Source organism: Gobius niger, assembly GCF_951799975.1.
Source record: "Gobius niger genome assembly, chromosome: 2".
In the NCBI taxonomy this organism is placed as follows: domain Eukaryota; kingdom Metazoa; phylum Chordata; class Actinopteri; order Gobiiformes; family Gobiidae; genus Gobius; species Gobius niger.
The window spans coordinates 19,709,498-19,728,338 of record NC_136853.1 but is presented as its reverse complement, the minus strand read 5'-3'; the positions used below and the strand labels follow the sequence as shown (position 1 = coordinate 19,728,338).

Genomic DNA, 18,841 nt, shown 5'->3' with positions numbered 1-18,841 from the left:
ACATATAGAATTACTAACTGAGGGCCAGTATCTTTTCGACAGACGCAAAAAGCAACCACAAATGCGTACAGACATACATAAATCTATGCAAATGTCACGTTCACCACACAGTCTTGGCTAACAGCACTATGGTTATGGCAAAGTATCCTAATTTAACCTGCATGCTCTACAGCCTACGTGGGTTTTTGTGAAATGGCCTATGTGCATTATCTCATACATTTGTAATGTAGGTGGGAGTATGTTATTGTAGCCAAAACATCATTAGTATGGCTATTCATCACTTCTCATGTCTGTTGTTGGTTAGGATGTTTTCTTCAGCAAAAAACTCATCAATCTCTGTAATTGTAAGGTACTGTGAGAACCCATTGTAAAGTCCACTTTGTGCTGTTTAGTGATTAAAGAAGTATTTTGATATTTCACAAAAGAGTTCTCAATTCTCCAGGATAGTCCACCAAAGCGGTGCACCTGGATTTTTTTTTAATTCTTTTTTTTTTTTTACATCAGCCATCTAAGTAAAAAGGGGGAAAAAGGTCCAGTTGCACAGTTTTGAACTCTTGTATTTACTATCCAGGGGGATTGAGAATCCTTTTTCAAACTAACTTAACTTTGGCATGTTTTACCATGTGATTGTGCAACTCTTTCCACCTGTTGCACAGCAGTGATCACCACCCACACTCGGACTTGACATCTTTGGCCTTTATGGAGAAATATTGGATGATTTTTAATATGGTGGCCGTTTAAGAAAAAAAAAAGATGCACCAAATTAGTGGACGCTTCTAATTAGATATTCTTTACTCAAATGGCATGCAGGTATAGTAGGCTGTATTTCACATGACCTCTAAACTGCAGATGTTCTTATAATTGAATTGCTATATTGCTATAGGGGGATCAGTATTTGTTTTAGTCAAAGTCACTTATTATTAGACAAATATGTTTCGACTTAAACTTAATAGATGTTTAATTCAGTCTCGTGTTTTTCCATTTCAAGAGGCTACAGAGCAAGGTGCTGCAGCTGGAGGTCGACGGGAACTGAAGTCACTGCCTTTCATCAGCTACCTGTCAGCCCTGCAGCAGAGTCAGCTGCTCTCAGACGACATAGTGAATGGTGTGGAGATCCACTGTGAGGAGAAGGGCAGCTGTCCCCCTGGCTGCCACCTGTGTCACCAGCCGGACATGATGGGAAAAGTGTCCACAAGAGGGCACAGCGGGAACAGGAGGAATGGTGAACAGTCCTCGCCCATCCCTGTGCTACTGGATGTAAGCCGTGTTGTGCCCCTGTATAGCCTGGTCCAAGACAACATCACCAAAGAGGTGAGGCGGAGTCACACCGTGTTGTTGAATAAAATAATGGAGTTGCTTGCAAATAAGAATTAGTACAAGAGACTATGCTGAACCTTTTTATTTGACGTACATAATTAAAGATTATTTCTATATTTGCCTTTAATTTGATCAAATCATCACCAACAAATCATTTATTTCTCAAAACTACTTTGTCATAATACGTATGGTTGATGCATTCTCTTAATTTTGGATATTTTCAATCTAAACGTGTTGTAACCTCAATGCATTAGTGCAGGGTTATTTAAAACAGTTGCAAATGTATTTGGTATTATTCAAGCTATAAAGTTCTGTACTGGACTGCTCTATTTAATTTTTTTTACTCAGGGATGTTGTAATGCTTGTTACAGTTCTACTCCGTCACCCGTAGGTGGCATTATTTGGTTACTTTCCCCTGCAATAATCACTGTAATACAGGGAGCATAAAGGATGACATCATAGTTTTCTCTCCTTGTGAGCAACTTAGTCGATAAGGTATACAGAATATGTGTGTGTTGCATGTTGCATGATTGTCTGCACAAAAGACTACATGTGCACAAAATGTTAGTCCTATCTAATTGTTTATGCATGGAGATAGGCTTTTACATAACCTAACAATTATTATTCCACTAATGTATTGGCTACATCTTAACATTGTCTCTCTTCCTTACGAATGTTGCATTCATCTTTTGTGTGCGTATGCCAGCAATTACAGAACATTTTGCAGGTGATGCACTATCCATGGGGAGCAGACTGGTTCAAGTTCCCCCAATCAAGCATCTAATTGCTGTTCCTTCTATAAATTACTAGAGGCAACAACAATAGAACATGAATATGCATACATTCACAAACACACACATCACAAAGCCCCTCTGTATACGTGCCACCCATAACAAGCATTGCAACCCAAAGAAAAGAAGGCGTAATCAATAGCAGACAGTCTCTAGCAGGCCTCATCGATGGCTAAACGTGAGGGAGTGCAAAATCTCTTTTCTTTCCCCCCTATCTCTACTGTGCTCCTCCTCACGCATCCTTTTGCAAAGCCAGTCGTCCTATGGGGGGATGTATGTGGAGGAGGGAAAGGGGTTGACTGCAGAGAATAGCTTTGGCCAGCCCTTCTAAGGTAGCTCCAGGCAGGATTATTAGCTTCTTATTGATGTCATCGACCTCATGGGAGGGAGGGGAGTCCATTACACACACACGCACACACACACACACATGCACATACACATTCACACGCACACACACACACACACACACACACACACACACACACACACGCGCGCGCGCACACACACACACTCCTGTCTTTCTCTCTTTCTCATCTCCTCTTGGATGGAAATGTTGCTGATGCGTTTCTGAATGCGACATACGTATATTGCATTAGAGACGCACATCTTATTCTAAAGTCTGTTCTTTTGTGGGGTTTTCTTTACACACTCTTTTTGTTGGATATATTGCTTGGCTGGGTCTATATTGAGAAAGACAGCTGCCATGTTGCAGAAGCATATGAGATGACTTTCTCTCTTTTTTTCCATCCCGAAATTCCCTAAGCCATTAAATAGTGCTTCAGGTATCCGGTTTATGAAAAGGTTGTTTGAGGTTAGGCCTACAGTAGTAGTAGTAGTAGTAGTAGAATGCGTGTTACTGCTTGTGCAATGTGTGAACACTTTTCAAGCACCTTGACAGGACATCTTATACTATAAATCAGGAAGTGATTAAAAGTGTATCAACTCGAGGTAGACTTTGTGGATGCACAGAGCTGGCTATAGAGGGGACTCTAGTCACAAACCTGCATATACGGCCTCAGTAGAGAAGGCCACATATGGAAGGGCATGGCATGAAGCCAAATGCTTTTCCAAATCAATGCTTGGTTGACATGCTATAATGTATTGCTCATTACTAATAATATTACGATTTGCATATTACGTACTAATGCTGCACAAAAATGATATACTGCATATTGAAAATGTCCTATCTAAGTTGAACCAGCAAATGTCCAGGGTGTGCTATGCTGAAGGACCACATTGCTTGGAAACGCCCCAGTTCCCTGAAGGGCAGAAAGATACATAAATAAAATATATGGGGGGAAAATATGATTTGGCACCTAAGTCAAAACTTTTCACTGTATGCTGGCAAAATGTCAGAGTAATTATCATGGGCCTTGTTGTAAAATGTTCCATTGGTTAGTTGGTCAGTAATCTATAAAGAATCGGCAAGTACTGTAAATAAAATACAGATTATACATAATTTATTTGCAAGCAGTGTGAGTTTTTTGCCCCTTGTATCTTGATATTTTATATGTTTCCTTATTCCACAGACCAGCCTTTGGTTTTGACTTAAATTTGAATGAAACTGTTTTTGAACATTCCTTGCCTTAACATTGGTGGTCGTGCTCGCAGGCCTATTAGTATACAGGACTGTTTTAGTGCCAGAAAAAAAATACCTCAGAGGCTAAATAAATAAGCTTACGTCTGTGCAGTTGCCAGTAGTTTGTCGGTGACTGAATTATGGCAAACCTTTTGAACAAATTGGTTTTGAGTGTAATGGTCAGAATGCTCTATATCTTGCAAGTGGCTGCTGTCATGCTCCTCCTGCTTTCACACAAAGCCTGCAAGACAGCAACTCCATGCTGTCTTTTACATTCCTAGGATGGCTTTGTTTAATATTTGTAAACTGATTTTATTATTAGACTGATTCTGACATTACACATGGGCTTTATCTTGGATTTATTGTTTTGTCAATTATCCAGTCACAACATGAAAAGCAAGAACGTTTTGAAAAATGTATTAAATTAATATACGCAAATCACTGCTCTCCTCTCAAAGAAAAAAGCCAAAACATAAAGAGAAATATAGTGACCAATGAAAGAAATAAATCTGTACCAAGGAGAGCACCCACTATACTGTGCAATATCCATCGTCGATCTTCCCATCCGTCCATCCATTTTCTTCCGCTTTATCCGGGGCCAGGTCACGGGGGCAGCAGTCTGAAGATGCCCAGACTTCCCAATCCACGCACACCTCCTCCAGCTGTTCTGGGGGGACCCCGAGCCACCTCATCTGGCTCCTTTCGATGTGAAGGAGCAGTAACTCTACTTTGAGCTCCTCCCGGGTAACTGAGCTCCTCACCCTATCTACAGTACCCTACCTCACCCCCCAGCTCTGCTGCCAAGTGTTGGAGTTCACCGTGGTGAACAAGAGGGTTGCGCCCCTATGCCTTCGGGTCAGGGACAGGTGTCTCTTGGCCTACGGTGTCAATAAGGATACCCTAGGCCGGAGGTCGACGATCGACTTTGTAGTTGTGTCATCGGATCTCCAGCTGCATGGCTCGTACACTTGGGTGATCACCATCTGGTGGTGAGCTGGATCCGCTGGCAGGGAAGGAAGCCGGTCAGATCTGGCAGACCCATACGAGTTGTGAGGGTCTGTTGGGAACGTCTGGTCGATCCCACCTCCTGATGAGCTTCTCCCAGATTTCGAGGGAGGTTGGAGACATGGAGTGAGGACTCAGAGGGGACTCGCGCATCACCCAAGCTGATGTCACTGAGATGGTTAGAAGATTTGTCCTTAGTACCTCAAGTCTATGGATGTTGTAGGGCTGTCTTGGCTGACACACGTCTCTGCTCTGCAGCATCACGAGGCGGTCGGCGACAATGGACTGTCCAAAGTGGAACTCTGGATTGGCAGACCGGGGTGGTGGTCCCTCTTTTTAAGAAGGGGGACCGGATGGTGTGCTCCAATTACAGAGGGATCACCTCCTATGGTCTGCTCCAGGGTGCTGGAGAGGAGGATCTGGCCAATCGGATTCAGGAGGAACAGTGTGGGTTTTGTCCCGGTCGTGGGACACTGGACCAGCTCTATACCCTTCATTGGGTGCTTAAGGGTTCGTGGGAGTTCACCCAACCAGTCCACATGTGCTTTGTAGATCTCCGTGTCCCTCGTGGTGCCCTGTGGGGGGTGCTCCGGGAGTATGGGGTCCGGGGCCCTCTGCTAAGGGCTGTCCGTTCCCTATTTGACCGCAGCAGGAGCTTGGTTCACATTGCCGGCAGTAAGTCAGACCTGTTCCCAGTGCGTGTTGGTCTCCACTAGTGCTGCCCTTTGTCACCGGTTTTGTTTATTCCCTTTATGGACAGAATTGATGATGTTTTCTGTTGGCTTCATCAAATCAGGACTTTCAGCACGCTCTGGGGCGGTTTGCAGCCGAGTGTGAAGCGGCCGGGATGGGGATCAGCACCTCTAAATCCAAGGCCATGCTTCTCCACCAGATAAAGGTGGCTTCCCCTCTTCAGGTCAGTGGAGAGTCCATACCTCAAGCAGAGGCAAGTATCTCTGGGTCTTGTTCACGAGTGAGGGACGGATGGAGCGGCGTCAGCAGTGGTGCAGTCACTGTATAAGACTGTTGTGGTGAAGACAGAGCTGAGTCCGGGGGCAAAGCAATCCATTTACGGGTCGATCTACGTTCCTACCCTCACCTATAGTCATGAGATTTGGGTAATGACTGAAAGGACAAGATCGTGAATAAAATCGAAAGGGGCCAGTTGAGATAGCTAGGGCATCTGTTTCGGGTGTCTACTTGTCGCCTCCCTCGGGAGGTGCTCCAGGCATGTCCTATTGGGAGGAGGCCTCGGGAAGATCCAGGACACGCTGAGCGGGCCTGGTGTCGCCCTGGGGTCCCCCCAGAACAGCTGGAGTAGGTGAGTGTGGATCAGGAAAGTCTGGGCATCTCTGCAACCCAGCCGCGGATAAAGCAGAGAGGATGGATGGATGGATGGATGGATGGATGGATCTTGATATCAGTTGTATCATCAATTGTTCATTGCATTGAGGAAAAAAGTGTCAAATCACGTTATTTTTGGATAATCTCCGGATTGTAAAAGTCCTCTTTCAAATACTGACCCTTAGCTTTTCCTTGTGTCCAGTTTCCTGGAAGTACCTATTCAGATAAGGTTCTGAGAAGCACTTTGGCTTAACCCTATTAGCACTGAATGATTGTGAAGTACGCAGAAAAACATGCACAGGCAACTATTGGGTCACAACTGACGGTGTCCTGTGTGAGCTGACTTCAACTCCTCACCACTGGTGATCATTGTCTAAATCAATAGTGTGGGCCAGCTGGATAGTGTTTTCATAAATTAGCTGTGGAAAGCAGACAGTAATATGGTCATCTTAGACTAGACAAACAGATGAATACATTAAAAAGGTCACGATTGCCTGAATCTCCTTCTTGTAAGTCACGACGTTAGAGTTAAAGGTCTAAATAGTATCTTGGTGCCAAGGAGTCTGCATGGCCAGAATGACGTCAAGACAAGGAATTTGCAACCACTGTTGTTGTGTTGCTGATGTTCAGTGACCTGGCAGAACACTGATCTTGTCTTGTATTCAAAGTGGGGGGTAGGGGGTGATTACATTTCAGCTCAATTTACTTTGTATCGATAAGGTCAATGGAGATGTATTGTGGCATATTTGTGAAACAGTAGAGCAGTTTGTTATTACCACTCGGTCTTCACTGGTTCTTCAAAGTGAGTCTGTCATGACTGTACAGAAAAACAAACTCTTAGACCAACACAGTTGATGGGAAATTAGGATATCTCTTGTCAAAACAGTTGCTTTTCTTAAATGGAGCTAATGAAAAGGCTTGTCGATTAACCCTATCAGGGCAAACCACAATGTATCAGGATCTATCAGTGTTCTGGGAAATGCTGTGATCTGTGGTCAATCAATACAGTGTAAGGTATCATGTATTACTTAGATGTGAATAATCCTCTGTGCACTCATGATAGCAGGCTCTCTTGGGCTTTCAACGTGTTCCTCATGCTTTCTTTACCACCTCGTCTCCATCGGACGGATTGCAGTCTTTATGACCACACACTTCACTAGCATTAGTCAATCTCACTTCTTCTTGCTTTTCTTAAACCCCTCATCAGCACTCTACCTCGTGTGCCCCCCACCAGTACTCTAACCACATTCTCCAAACCACAATTAGATTCCCTGTTTACCCAGTGGATTCTGGCTTGTATTAGTTTTCAAACATAAACATGGCAGTTATCGCTTTGTCCATTTTGCACATGTGCAGCCATGCAATCAAGCATGCAGACCCATACAGTTTTTTTTTTTTTTTTTTTCAAAGAATTTGGTGGTGGTAAATACTTGATGGTTCTGTGGTCTCTCTTTTTTCCCTCCAGCATCTCATATTTGTCTATCTGTAGCGTGCACTGGACCCAAGTCAAGCTTTTTCTTCAGTCTGTGGCCCGCTTCCCATTGACATGAGGTGCAAGCCCCTGCTGCTGTTGTTTGCTGGTAGCAGTGATTTAGGAAAAGGAGAAACATATAAACTAATGGGTTAGGGGTTAGGGTTAGGGTTACTAACTAATGCACTGCCATTTCTACTTTTGTTTTTGTTGTTGTTTTTTGTTGAGAATGCATTGTTTGGCACAAATCCTGCAGGGTAAAGAACTTAAAGAACTTAAGTATATAAATGCTGTTTCACTACTTCCAGTATAGAACAAAAGCAAATAAATGTACAGTAGTGATCTCTTCTACAGCCAAAAGTATGTGCTGTAGATGTTCTAACCTTGACTCCAGGGTATGCTGTCATTCTTTTCTGTCTAAGTGTGCAGACTCAAGATTATGCCTAAAGTCATCTCAGATTTCACTACAATTAATCAACGCACTACAGAAGTGTGCCTTCGGCATCAGCCAGCCCAGTGTGCAATGGAACAAGTGAATGTGGAAGTAGATCCTTAACAGGAACATAGCATGTGCCCATTTGTGCACCCACTTCCCCGTTAAAGATGTTTGTGGTCTCATCAAGTCCCTTTACTATCGGATAAAGAGAATGTCATGGTGTATCAGAAAAAAGAAGTGGAGCTGTGCTTCTTGTTGGATGCCTGGTGCCCACTGATAAAGTTTCCGCTTGACTTCAACATTCTATTTTTGATCAAGCACATTTCAAAGTTGTCTGCATGAAGCTGCACGGCCAACCAGTTAGAGCGCATAAATAAGGGAGAACTCGATTGATCTGTAGTGAGACAGGGGGAGCCAGAGTGCTTGTGAACTCCCTTGAACTCTCTCTTTATCAAGCCAGTGGCTTTAGGGAAAGCCCTGACATTATTCTTTATTGCTTTGACGATTATATTGGCATTTTTCTGCCTTTTAGAGGATGACTGAGCTTCTGCCTTTGATTTTTCTTTCATTCATTTAATGAACGGGTGCATAGAAGATGTAGGAGATGATGTCATCTCCTTACATCTTCCCTTCAGCCACCGCCTCCCTCCCTGAGCACTCATAGACCAATAGCAAGACAGTCGCAGCCACACACTCACAAGCTCATTGAATGGAGCAGGAAAAGAAGAGGTGAGGAGAGTCATAGCATTCACACCTCCATCATAAAAGCCACAGTGATACCAGTGTGCAAGCCTGTCAGGGGCTGCCTTCTGATAAATGGAGTAAATGACGGTGGGGATAAAAAGGTCACTGTGTATTGTGCACTTCTTTGTATTCATGATTTGTCTGTCTGTCAAACAACAAGGAAAAGGTACAATTCTAGATAGTACATTCTGACTGTTCGATTTATGTGTTTAACTGAGGAAAAACAAAAACTGTAGAATAGTTTAGATTTGAGCATAGATGTATATATGACAGGCAATGTACCCAAAGATAACGGCGTATGTTCTCCCCATTCCCCTTTGCAGGCCTTCAAGAGTGCCACTATGAGCTCATACTGGTGTGCCGGAAAGGGCGATGTCATTGATAACTGGTGTCGCTGTGACCTGAGTGCCTTCAGTAAAGATGGCTTGCCTAACTGCAGTCCCCTCAGGCAGCCCATGTAAGTGTGAGATGACACCTAGGAATTCATGCACACAACACTTTTCATGGATCCATGCTCTGCTGCGCCATAGACTCACATGCACATTTAAGCAAGCACATCCACAAAAGCCCACACCAACGGTAGCTGTCTGTGCTGCTGACTCCTGGGGCACTGGAGTTCTAGCCACAAGCACAGTCCCTAAAGTTCTAATAGCTGTCAGTTGGCCCTTACAACCGTCTGAAAAAAACACGTTTTTATTCAAGGTGTCCTAATGATACTCTGAGGGTTTGTGACTCATCCACCAGCACTGCGATTACATACTGAAAACTTTTAAAGAGGAACACAGAGTCTATGGGGATTTTAGACTAGACTCTACTTCAACAACTTATAATACATTTTATTAAGTCACACAATGCCATTGTTTTCAGAATTTGTAAAATACACAAATCCATACTCTAATATGGAGAGTCACCTAACATGGATATGCACAGCCTTGTTTTGTTGAAAATATTACTCAGTTTGCCATTTGGAATTGAAGAGGCAATGCAGTGAGGTGTCATATTAGTATTACTGTTGTTGCCGCTGACGATTTAGTTCATGGGGAAAATGTCAGGATATGCCTGTGTCAACCCTGATGGACCAACATTCACTGTGCACCCCAGCTACGCCACATTTAGTTGCCGAAAAAAGCTTCAGTTACACAAATTACAGAAAATAAATTGGTTTTATGCAAATAGTCTGTGTCCCTTACAATGACTGTGACAAGTTAAGGAGCTGCCCCTCTCACTGTGTTTGGGTAATCCCTCTGTCCTGCTGCATGAGGACAGTCAGTGCACCAGCCATCTGGAACTCCCTGGCCTGGCTAAGGCTGCAGTGTAAAGCCAGTAATAACCTGCAGATCTACTCTTATTTGCCGGGAAGGATAAAATAGAGTGGCATGTTTTTATCTTTCTCATGCCACTGTTATAAATAAAGCCTAAGGGCTGGCTATTGTTTTTTATTCTCTCTCTTTGATGGATTAAAGTGTATAGTGCACTAGAAACACTGCTGGTGCCCAGGCCAGGTTGGAATGTGTTTTGCCTCTGCTGTCCCATGAGGTATAGGTGAGGATAGCGCTTTTTACGACTCTAGATGGACATGATTGTTCAAGACTCCAACTCATACCCATTATACACACACACTTTCAATTTAATTTCACCATGTCAGAAACAGATGGGAGGGTTCATTGCCCAAATGTGCTATTCTGTAAATGTTGTCCTTTGTGTCATTAGTTTGCATCTAGCACCCTATCTGGAACCATCAAGCACAATGGTGGCCCTGGAATGGACAGACATAGAGCCAGTGATTGGCTACAAGGTGTCCGACTACATCATCCAACATAAAAGAGTTGAAGACCCCTCCGAGGCAGATGTCTACACAGGTAGGAAATCCAAAGAAAAACATATAACAATCTACAACAAGTAGACTGAATGAATGTGTTTATTTTTTGTTATTATTGATAATTATGAATCATTATCTGCAATGGTTTCTTTCGGCATTGTCAAAATTCCCACTTACATGTTCATCAATAGTAAAACTCAATTACTCTAGCGGTGCTTTAACCATGCTGTATACCACTGGGCTTTTCGTCAAAGAGTACCTAACTCAATTAAGATTCTATCTTCATTAATGATGAAGAAACACATGGTGAAATGTTAATGTCCAGAACATTTTTGGATTTAATAAATATGATGGTATTATTCGATGTCAGAGACATCTACATCAAAAAAAACATTCACAAGTTACTGTAAGTAAGTAGTGAAGTATGTTTCATTCTCAATAAGTTAAGGGCCAAAGATTATATACAGAGGTATACATTCTCCATAAGGTTCATAAATGTATCATGACTACTACCTGCTAAGAAGCAACTTTATTAAAGTTCATCTTAATTGGTAATTCTATGTGCTAAAGGCTACAGCCGTCATCTGTATAGGTATCGTATTTAATTAAAATTAGTTAACATTTCCTGATTAATCTTTAGCCATGGCCAAAAGTGCTGGACAGGGTCACCCTATACAAACTTGAACTCTATCTTTATACAGCTGACAATCAATTTGGTCTTAAACCTGAGCCTGCTACAGATAATGTGTATTATTGCCTCGAATTTTTAACAACATATTTTTACATTAAGAATTATAGCCTGCTTCTCTTTGCATTTTACATCTGTTTTAACCAAATAGGCTATGGGGAAATAAGAAAAGACTACATTGTTTTAAAATAATTGTATATATGAAACAGAACTTTGTGTGTCCCTCTCTCTTCTCCACTGCGGTAGTGGGCGGAGCAGGCAGGCACCTGTTGCTGTGAGGCCTCTGAGTCCACACAACTCTGATAAAACACAGAACTAAACAAGGCTCAGAGGAAGAGATCAGATGACAGAATTATGTAATAGCTAGAAGTCAATATGTTTCATTGAATGGTTACAATTCTAAGAAACAATGTATTCAATATGGAGTTCCTCAAGAATCCATATTAGGACCTCTATTGTTTTCGGTGTACATAAACAACCTTGTCAATGTTACAAATTCTACTGTTCCTCTTGTATGCAGACGACACCTATCTATTAATTTCTCACAAAGATCTGATCACTCTAACTGAACTCTATTAAAACTTGTTTAAAGCATTTTGTTCATCTCTGCAAACAGCACAACTGGCAAAGGTATATGGCCGCTGTTAAAGATGCCTAGACACTGTTGTGCTTGTCAGATGTTTGCTGACAGTGAGTACACTCCTGTCCTGCTGCACTTCGACATTGCTGTTTTACATTCATGTGCAGACTTATCCAGTCACCTATTGCCAATATATGGACTCTGGTGTGTCCTGAGAGCAGCTCAGTGAGATGCACGTTGGATGAAGTTGGATAATTGCTGGTGCTCATCATTTTTACTGTAAATGTTGCTGTCATTACTTGCAGTACTTTTACACTTCTCTACCTTCTATTTGTAAATTTAACTATGGACCATGTGTTCTTACTTGTGTCCTTAATTAAGATTGATAAAATATAGAATTAATCGGAAGACACCTGTAGTTAATTTTGGTCCAGACAGTGCAAACATGGGAGTCACGCATGTAAACTCCATGCCCAATTATAGCTATGGGCTGATTTCCATTTCCTAATTTGTCCCACATCGCTCCATCATTCTGAACGTGTTCACACTATAAATGTGAAACCCGTAACTGTCCATTTCCCCTTCATCATAAGGTAATAGTTTTATATTTAGACGTTACATTTGAGATGGCAGACTGAAAATTGGAAAAGATGTTAGTAGGAGACAGTGATAATTCTGGTGAAATGAGCTGGTGTGGAAGATGCTGGCCTCTGGAGCTCTAATCATTGGGAGAAGTGGACAGACCATCCATCAGGACTGGGAGGAGTGCTGATGAAGCCTGGTCAGTGAAGGGGAGAGAGGGCGCAGACAACAAGCTGCCGCCATGTTGGCAGAGGTGAAGCGGGAAAGGGCAGATGGTGTGGGTGACTCACAGTGCTTACGTGCCAGTCACTACCATCAATCATGCCCTTTGAGATTATCGAACAGAGATTAGAAGTCACTGTCTAATATTATCCAGTATTGCTTGGGATTGACAGATGGCAGGGAATTACTCAAAGTTTGTGTAAATAGTGCAGAGATCACCAGAAACTACATGCTGTACGTTACTATTCTAAAACTAATAAAAGGTTGTAACGTTCATAAATATGTCATTACATGCAAGTTAGCCATTTTATACTCACTACTGCCACCTCAGGTTATAGGTGTAACTGCGGCTTCTATGTTCTTCTATGTTAAGCTCGGGCTCATTCTACACCTTAGGACATTGTTGGAACATGTAGGGGGAGGAAAATACTTAATTTTTTCATTTTTAAACTCTGAATAGTCCCTTTAAGGCTTGTTTCGGGAATATATGTAATTAAATTTTAGAATTTTTTTGTTTTGCTTATATCTAGAAGCCTCACCTTTGTTGTTGCTGCGTGTCATGGTTTTCTTGACTCCACGCCGTGCATTAAAACTGTTCGTCTGATAATGGACACCTTGTCGGGCAGTATCCTTTTCTTATTATACGGCTCTTCACAACATAAGTAGAACGCTCCGTTGACTTGAATGGGATTTCCCAACGTTCTACCGGTCATTATTTTCTGATAAAGGACCTCGGAAAAAAATAATGACCGCTGCCAATGGCAACGGAGTTCGTGCTTTCATATCACTCCGCGCGTACGTAGTAGCAGACACTATCTGTCCCCGTCACTGCGAGAGAAGTTGGGGGAATTGCTCGTGAAGTTAGCGTGAGTCTGACTTTCAACTTACCCATAGATTCACCACCATTCCTCCAACTGCGCCTTCAACTAAGTAGCTAGGCTAGCTACTAGCCTTGCTGCTTCTAGCCTAGCAAAACGTTGCCGAGCAACGCGCAAACTTTTGGGAACTATTTGTCGCGGAAGTCATTAAATAAACCTTTCGACCTTCATAAAAGTGTACGAAGTTTATGCTGTGTGTGTTCAGTTGGCAAATGGCCGTATAATAAGCGGGATAATGGGCGAAACAACCGGTTCGCCCTGTCGGTGCTTATTTTCCCGATAATGACCAGCGTTCTATACATTATCCCTTACATAATGCACGGCACCTTGTTGTTTAATCCTTACTTGTAACTTGCGTTTGTCTTACTTCTGACCGCAAGAGTAAAACACAAGCGAAACATCCTCAACTCAGGCCAGTTCACGATTTAAGCTTCACTACAATCAGTGTTCTCTGGACGACTGAGAGCCTTCACAGACATGATTGCGGTAGCCTTACATTGCATCTTAATTTACAAATGCAATATTCTGCTTTGGTTCATGGTGGTTTTTACACAAGTAGTGGTAGATTGTAATAGAGAAAGAAGAGATTTTCAAATATCATTGACTAGACTGGGTTGATTGAGTTGAGGACGTTTCGCTCGCTTCTTCTCCCTCAATAGTGAGCGTTATTTGTAAATCTCTATTATGGTGGATAATTCCTGAACGATTGAGAGCCTACACCATCAGGTATTACATAGATATCTGTCAATAGGTCTACCTCTGTTGCAATACACTAAAACATGCTTTTTGTCAAGTCTCACTGTTCTCAAAAGTGTTCCTTACCTTGTGATTTCTCCTTTTCTGAAATAAGGGAGCAATCTTACAATAAGTTCTTATTCCACCGACTCAGCATGTTAAAGGGCATGGAGTTTCATTTTCTCACACTTACTCCAACTTATTTTGAAATGACAGGATTTATAGTCTCTTTAAACTCAGCTGACTGGTGTTTTATTTAAAAGGCCATCTAATGCACTCCTGAAGAAAGTCAAATGGGGCTTAATAGGACCAAAGCTTAAGTTGGTTAAGCGGAACCACAGGGTGTCAACGAGTTGAAATGAGTGAAAAACCTTGTTCACTAGTGCGCTGCATTTTTCTTCTCTGTAAATCACAAATCTTCATTGCAAGCAATGCAAAATGTGCTGTAAACACAAAACACTAAATACAACTTCAACATTGTCCTTGCATTTGACAGTCTATGTGTTATGTGATGGCATTTGAGGAGGAATATTTGCAGGTAGCAGTGTGGTTGTGTTACTGGAAAGCAAGGGCTTCTGTCAAAATATTCACAGCTCATATTTTCCGAGACTGTGGTGATGATCTGAACATTGAGCTTGCAGTCAGGCAGTTCTCCCCATGTCATCATTCAAAGAGCACACCAGAGGTTTATTTGGCTGATATACAATAACCCAATCCAGGCATTTGTGGGCAGACGTACCAAAAAGTTTGGGACTGTCCTGAAATCTAGGCTTCTAGAATCTAGCCCAAACTGTCCCGAAAATGTTTCTAGTCCTGGATCAGCAGAAGTAACTGACCAACACGCACCATACGCCTCTGTTAAGGCTGTTTATTATTGTCTGAGGGAGTGCAGAGCACACGGTGCGAGGTGCACGGTGACGCTCCACAGGCTACGGACACGGCGGGTGATTTCTGCCGGTCTGGGACTGGGACTGACACAGGGATTGTGAAACAGAGACGAGAGCTTCTGTAAAATGGCAAGAAACAACTCCAAATGTGGCAGTTTAGGAAGTTATATCTGTCTTTCTCTCTGTATCTCTCTGTGCCTAATTTTCTCCCATGTTGCATTACTCATTCATCCCCGCGCTAGATTACATAGATGATCAGCGGAAATGACACTTAAACACTCCCCTGCTTGTGCTATACAGTAGGCTTGCACGCTCTGTGTAGACCCATGTGCCCGCCTCGGTAAACAAAGCATGGATATCGGAGCCGATACAAGAAATAATACAGTATTGGGTGTCGATTCCAAATATCTGATACTGAACTGATTCCTGTTTTGGCTCGAAGCGTTTTTAAACCACAACTTTCCCCAACTAAATCTAAGTGAGTATGGGCATACTGTACCTCATTTTTAAGCTTTGAACCTGGATAATTCAATTGCTGAGTGAGTTTTAACATCCGCAACCTCCTTTTGAATGCCGCGCAAAATGCTCCAGCTTGCAGCATCATGCTAAATGGAGGTGGTAATTAGTAGCAAAAAAGCTGGATCTCTAATCTGATCTTGAGCCAAAGTGGCAAATCTTAGTCATACTGTAAGTGTGCAGACAAAGCACCTCGTTTGTAACAAACATTAGGGGAACTAACCACAGGTCTTTTCTGAATTTGTGATGCTCCTGTTTCTTTGTAGTTTCCCTAAACAGACTCAGGGATGTGAAGAGGAGGTCTTCATAGATTTCTGTATTGTAATTTGTTCCTTTTTCATGTACCACTTCTCTTGTCTCTCTCTTTGTTTCTACCACTGTAAAAGCTTAAAAAGTGAAGCTTGTCTGGCCCTGTTTATAATGGCATCTGACCGTGTGTGGTTGTATTATTGTATTCACTTATATTTTATTGTGTTGTATTGAAATAGCTTTGTGTTCCTCTTCATTTTTCCACCTTGAAAGATTAAAGAATAGATCTACCAGCACCTACCGTACATAACAATGAAGTGGCGTGCTCAGTGGTTAGTGCTCATGCACAGCAGGATTGAAATCTTCGACCTTTTGAAGACTACCTGTTCCCAGTGTTATAATGCTCATAATAATGGACATTCAAGTATGGGTGAAACGCAGAGGACAAATTAAACTGTGATGTCAAGAAAACCATATTGCTTAAAGGTAATGTTAGCACAAATAACAGCAGAAACTGCGGTGTGGTAGGGACAGAGGTAATAGTGAGACAAAGTTAACTGATTTGTTTCTGATTTGTTTAGTTTTGACTACTTTTTCGACAAGACTTTGTTGTTCTTAAAGGTGCACTGCCTAAATGATCCCATTTTCAAACCATGAAAGTCAGAGAACTGAATAAAATCAAGTAGCTGCTCTCACAATCCATCCCACAGGCTTGTAAAGCGAAATACAAATGTTAGCCATTATTATTACACAGTGTCCCCCCAGGGACTCATTAAAATAGCTTTTGGAGCTCGAAATTGCAAGAATTCATGTAGCAAACATTCACCGATATGCAAGTTACTGGGATCAAAAATGAGTACTCACTGAGCTTATGAATAATGAATAATAATAATAAAAGATGGCTCTGTGGTGCCCCCTCAAACAGGCAGTTCTTTTACATGGGCCAGAAGAAATGTCATCCTACAAAGAGGAAACTGGGCAGGGACGTAGACCACGTTAGGACATGCAAAAAATTATATTGTGGCCCGCCCTTAATTCTCAGGAAGTCAGCCATCTTTTGACATCTTCTCCCGGAGTTTTCATTCAAAAGCCTCAAAATGAGGTAAACTGGCACTTTCAGACAAACCTAAAACATCATTACAGCTACTCATGGATGTATTAAAGGACTGAATAGGGTTCAACCCCCTTTGGCCCGCTGCCTGTTTTATTAGCGGCTGCTCCATGATTCTACAGCAGAAAATTCCACTGGGCCCAGATAGGATTTTTATCCTAGAGCATGAGAAAAAGGGACCGCAACCAGGGTTGAGGACCTTTATCGCCTTGAGCAGTTTTAATTATTGTTATCATTTCTGTTATTCTTATTATTAGTATTATTATTATTTTATTACCTTTTTCTACGTTCACAAAAACAAGAATCCATCTTGTGCCATTTGTACTGATTTGAATGTGAAACACTGGTGGTTCTAGACAATCTCATGGCCGTAATGCTGTGAGTGAGTGGCCATAACATTCTCTGATAAAAACAAGCAAACACGTTTGTTTTCTGCTAATTAACGACACAGCGACAAAGGATGAACTCACGGTATGTGACTAAAAATACACATAAATATTTTATGGATTTGAACTTGTAGCAGTTTGTTGTTTTGTGACTTGGTTGTGATTGGTTACAACGAGGCACCCTTGATCCAATAATCAGCCAATGTGATACGATAGAACTAGAGCAATCACAGAAATATACAATATGAAAAGACATTATGATAGTTATATTAATATTTTGTCAGCTTAGCAAAGACTATAATAGACAGTAATTTTGAATGTCAAATAGCAACACAAATATAGTCTATGTCAGTAGTTGTCCAAGTCTCAGTTCTGGATAAATGGAGAACGGGAATCCAGCTTAATTACTTCAGTATTTGACTTGCATGGTGCTTGTTTTACAATTTAAAAAAATGATGGAGAAGGGTCTGGATGATAGTCACGTGGGTGGATCTCAACAGCTCCTCTACTGTCAAATCTAAACCAAACTTCAAACTTTTCTCCTAAACCAAACCTTTACTAACCCCAAACTTAACCCTTACACCTCTCTTTTTAAATGTAATCGTTTCATCCCTCAGTTTGAATATATACTATATATTTCATCAAATAATTTACTTAAAGATTGTACATGGGATGTTTTTGTCAGCCAGTGTGGCGTAACGACTCTGTGATGACAGGATAAAGCTTAGCAAGAGATGGAGAGGTAAGGAAAAGTGTTGTTGAATATAGGACCTCAGGTGAAGATTTTGGGAACAGGAGGAGCCTACTCTGAGCTGCTGCCACGGTGCTTAGAATAGCCACTGGGGAAGATTTAAAGATCACTCAAAGATGCACTGGTGGCTGCAAACACAGCTACACAAATGTTTTGATGAGAAAATTGTAGCACACTTGAAAGCTCTAAAATGTCGATTTTGCATAATGCCTCCCATTTACAGGCCTGGCTTTAAAGAATGTAATGTTTTCTTTCATGACCACTCTGAGGGGGGATAATATATCTAACCATACTAGCTTTTGTTCTCTGTGGAGGCTCATTCCCGCTCCATCCGCCCTGCAAGGGTGGAGCTTCCCACCTTTTAGTCCTTGTTATGAACATGCTCTTAACTGCGCACCACATGCAGGGGACATTTACATGAATGGGGCAGAATAGCCACTGTATAATATATCTTTGATCCCATCTCTTATTATGAGATTGTAAATACACTTTCAGGTTTATAAAATAAGTAGGGCCATATGTTGTCTAATTTTGTACCAACTTCGTAGTTTCATTTTGGATATTTTTATTTGTTTCACTGTCATTAAACCATCCAGATAAAAAAGGCTTTCCCAGTTTTGTTTTCCGACCTGCAAAAATGACTGGAAAGCAGCATTAGCCTATTCAGATATTGAATGCATGTCTTTTATATTTCATCTTATTAAAAAAATAGTCCAAAATAATGAAGTGCATTTACTTGGAGATTGTACA

General features: G+C 41.7%; 1 protein-coding gene across 1 annotated transcript in view; it reads left to right on the top strand.

The window, feature by feature from the left end:
* The window catches only part of astn2 (astrotactin 2), a 294,590-nt gene that overhangs the window by 243,671 nt on the left and 32,078 nt on the right, over nucleotides 1-18,841 (top strand). The window contains exons 17-19 of the mRNA XM_079580868.1: nucleotides 989-1,311; nucleotides 9,011-9,144; nucleotides 10,398-10,546. Coding sequence (XP_079436994.1) covers nucleotides 989-1,311; nucleotides 9,011-9,144; nucleotides 10,398-10,546 — 606 coding nt within the window. The remainder of the gene's footprint in view (nucleotides 1-988; nucleotides 1,312-9,010; nucleotides 9,145-10,397; nucleotides 10,547-18,841) is intronic.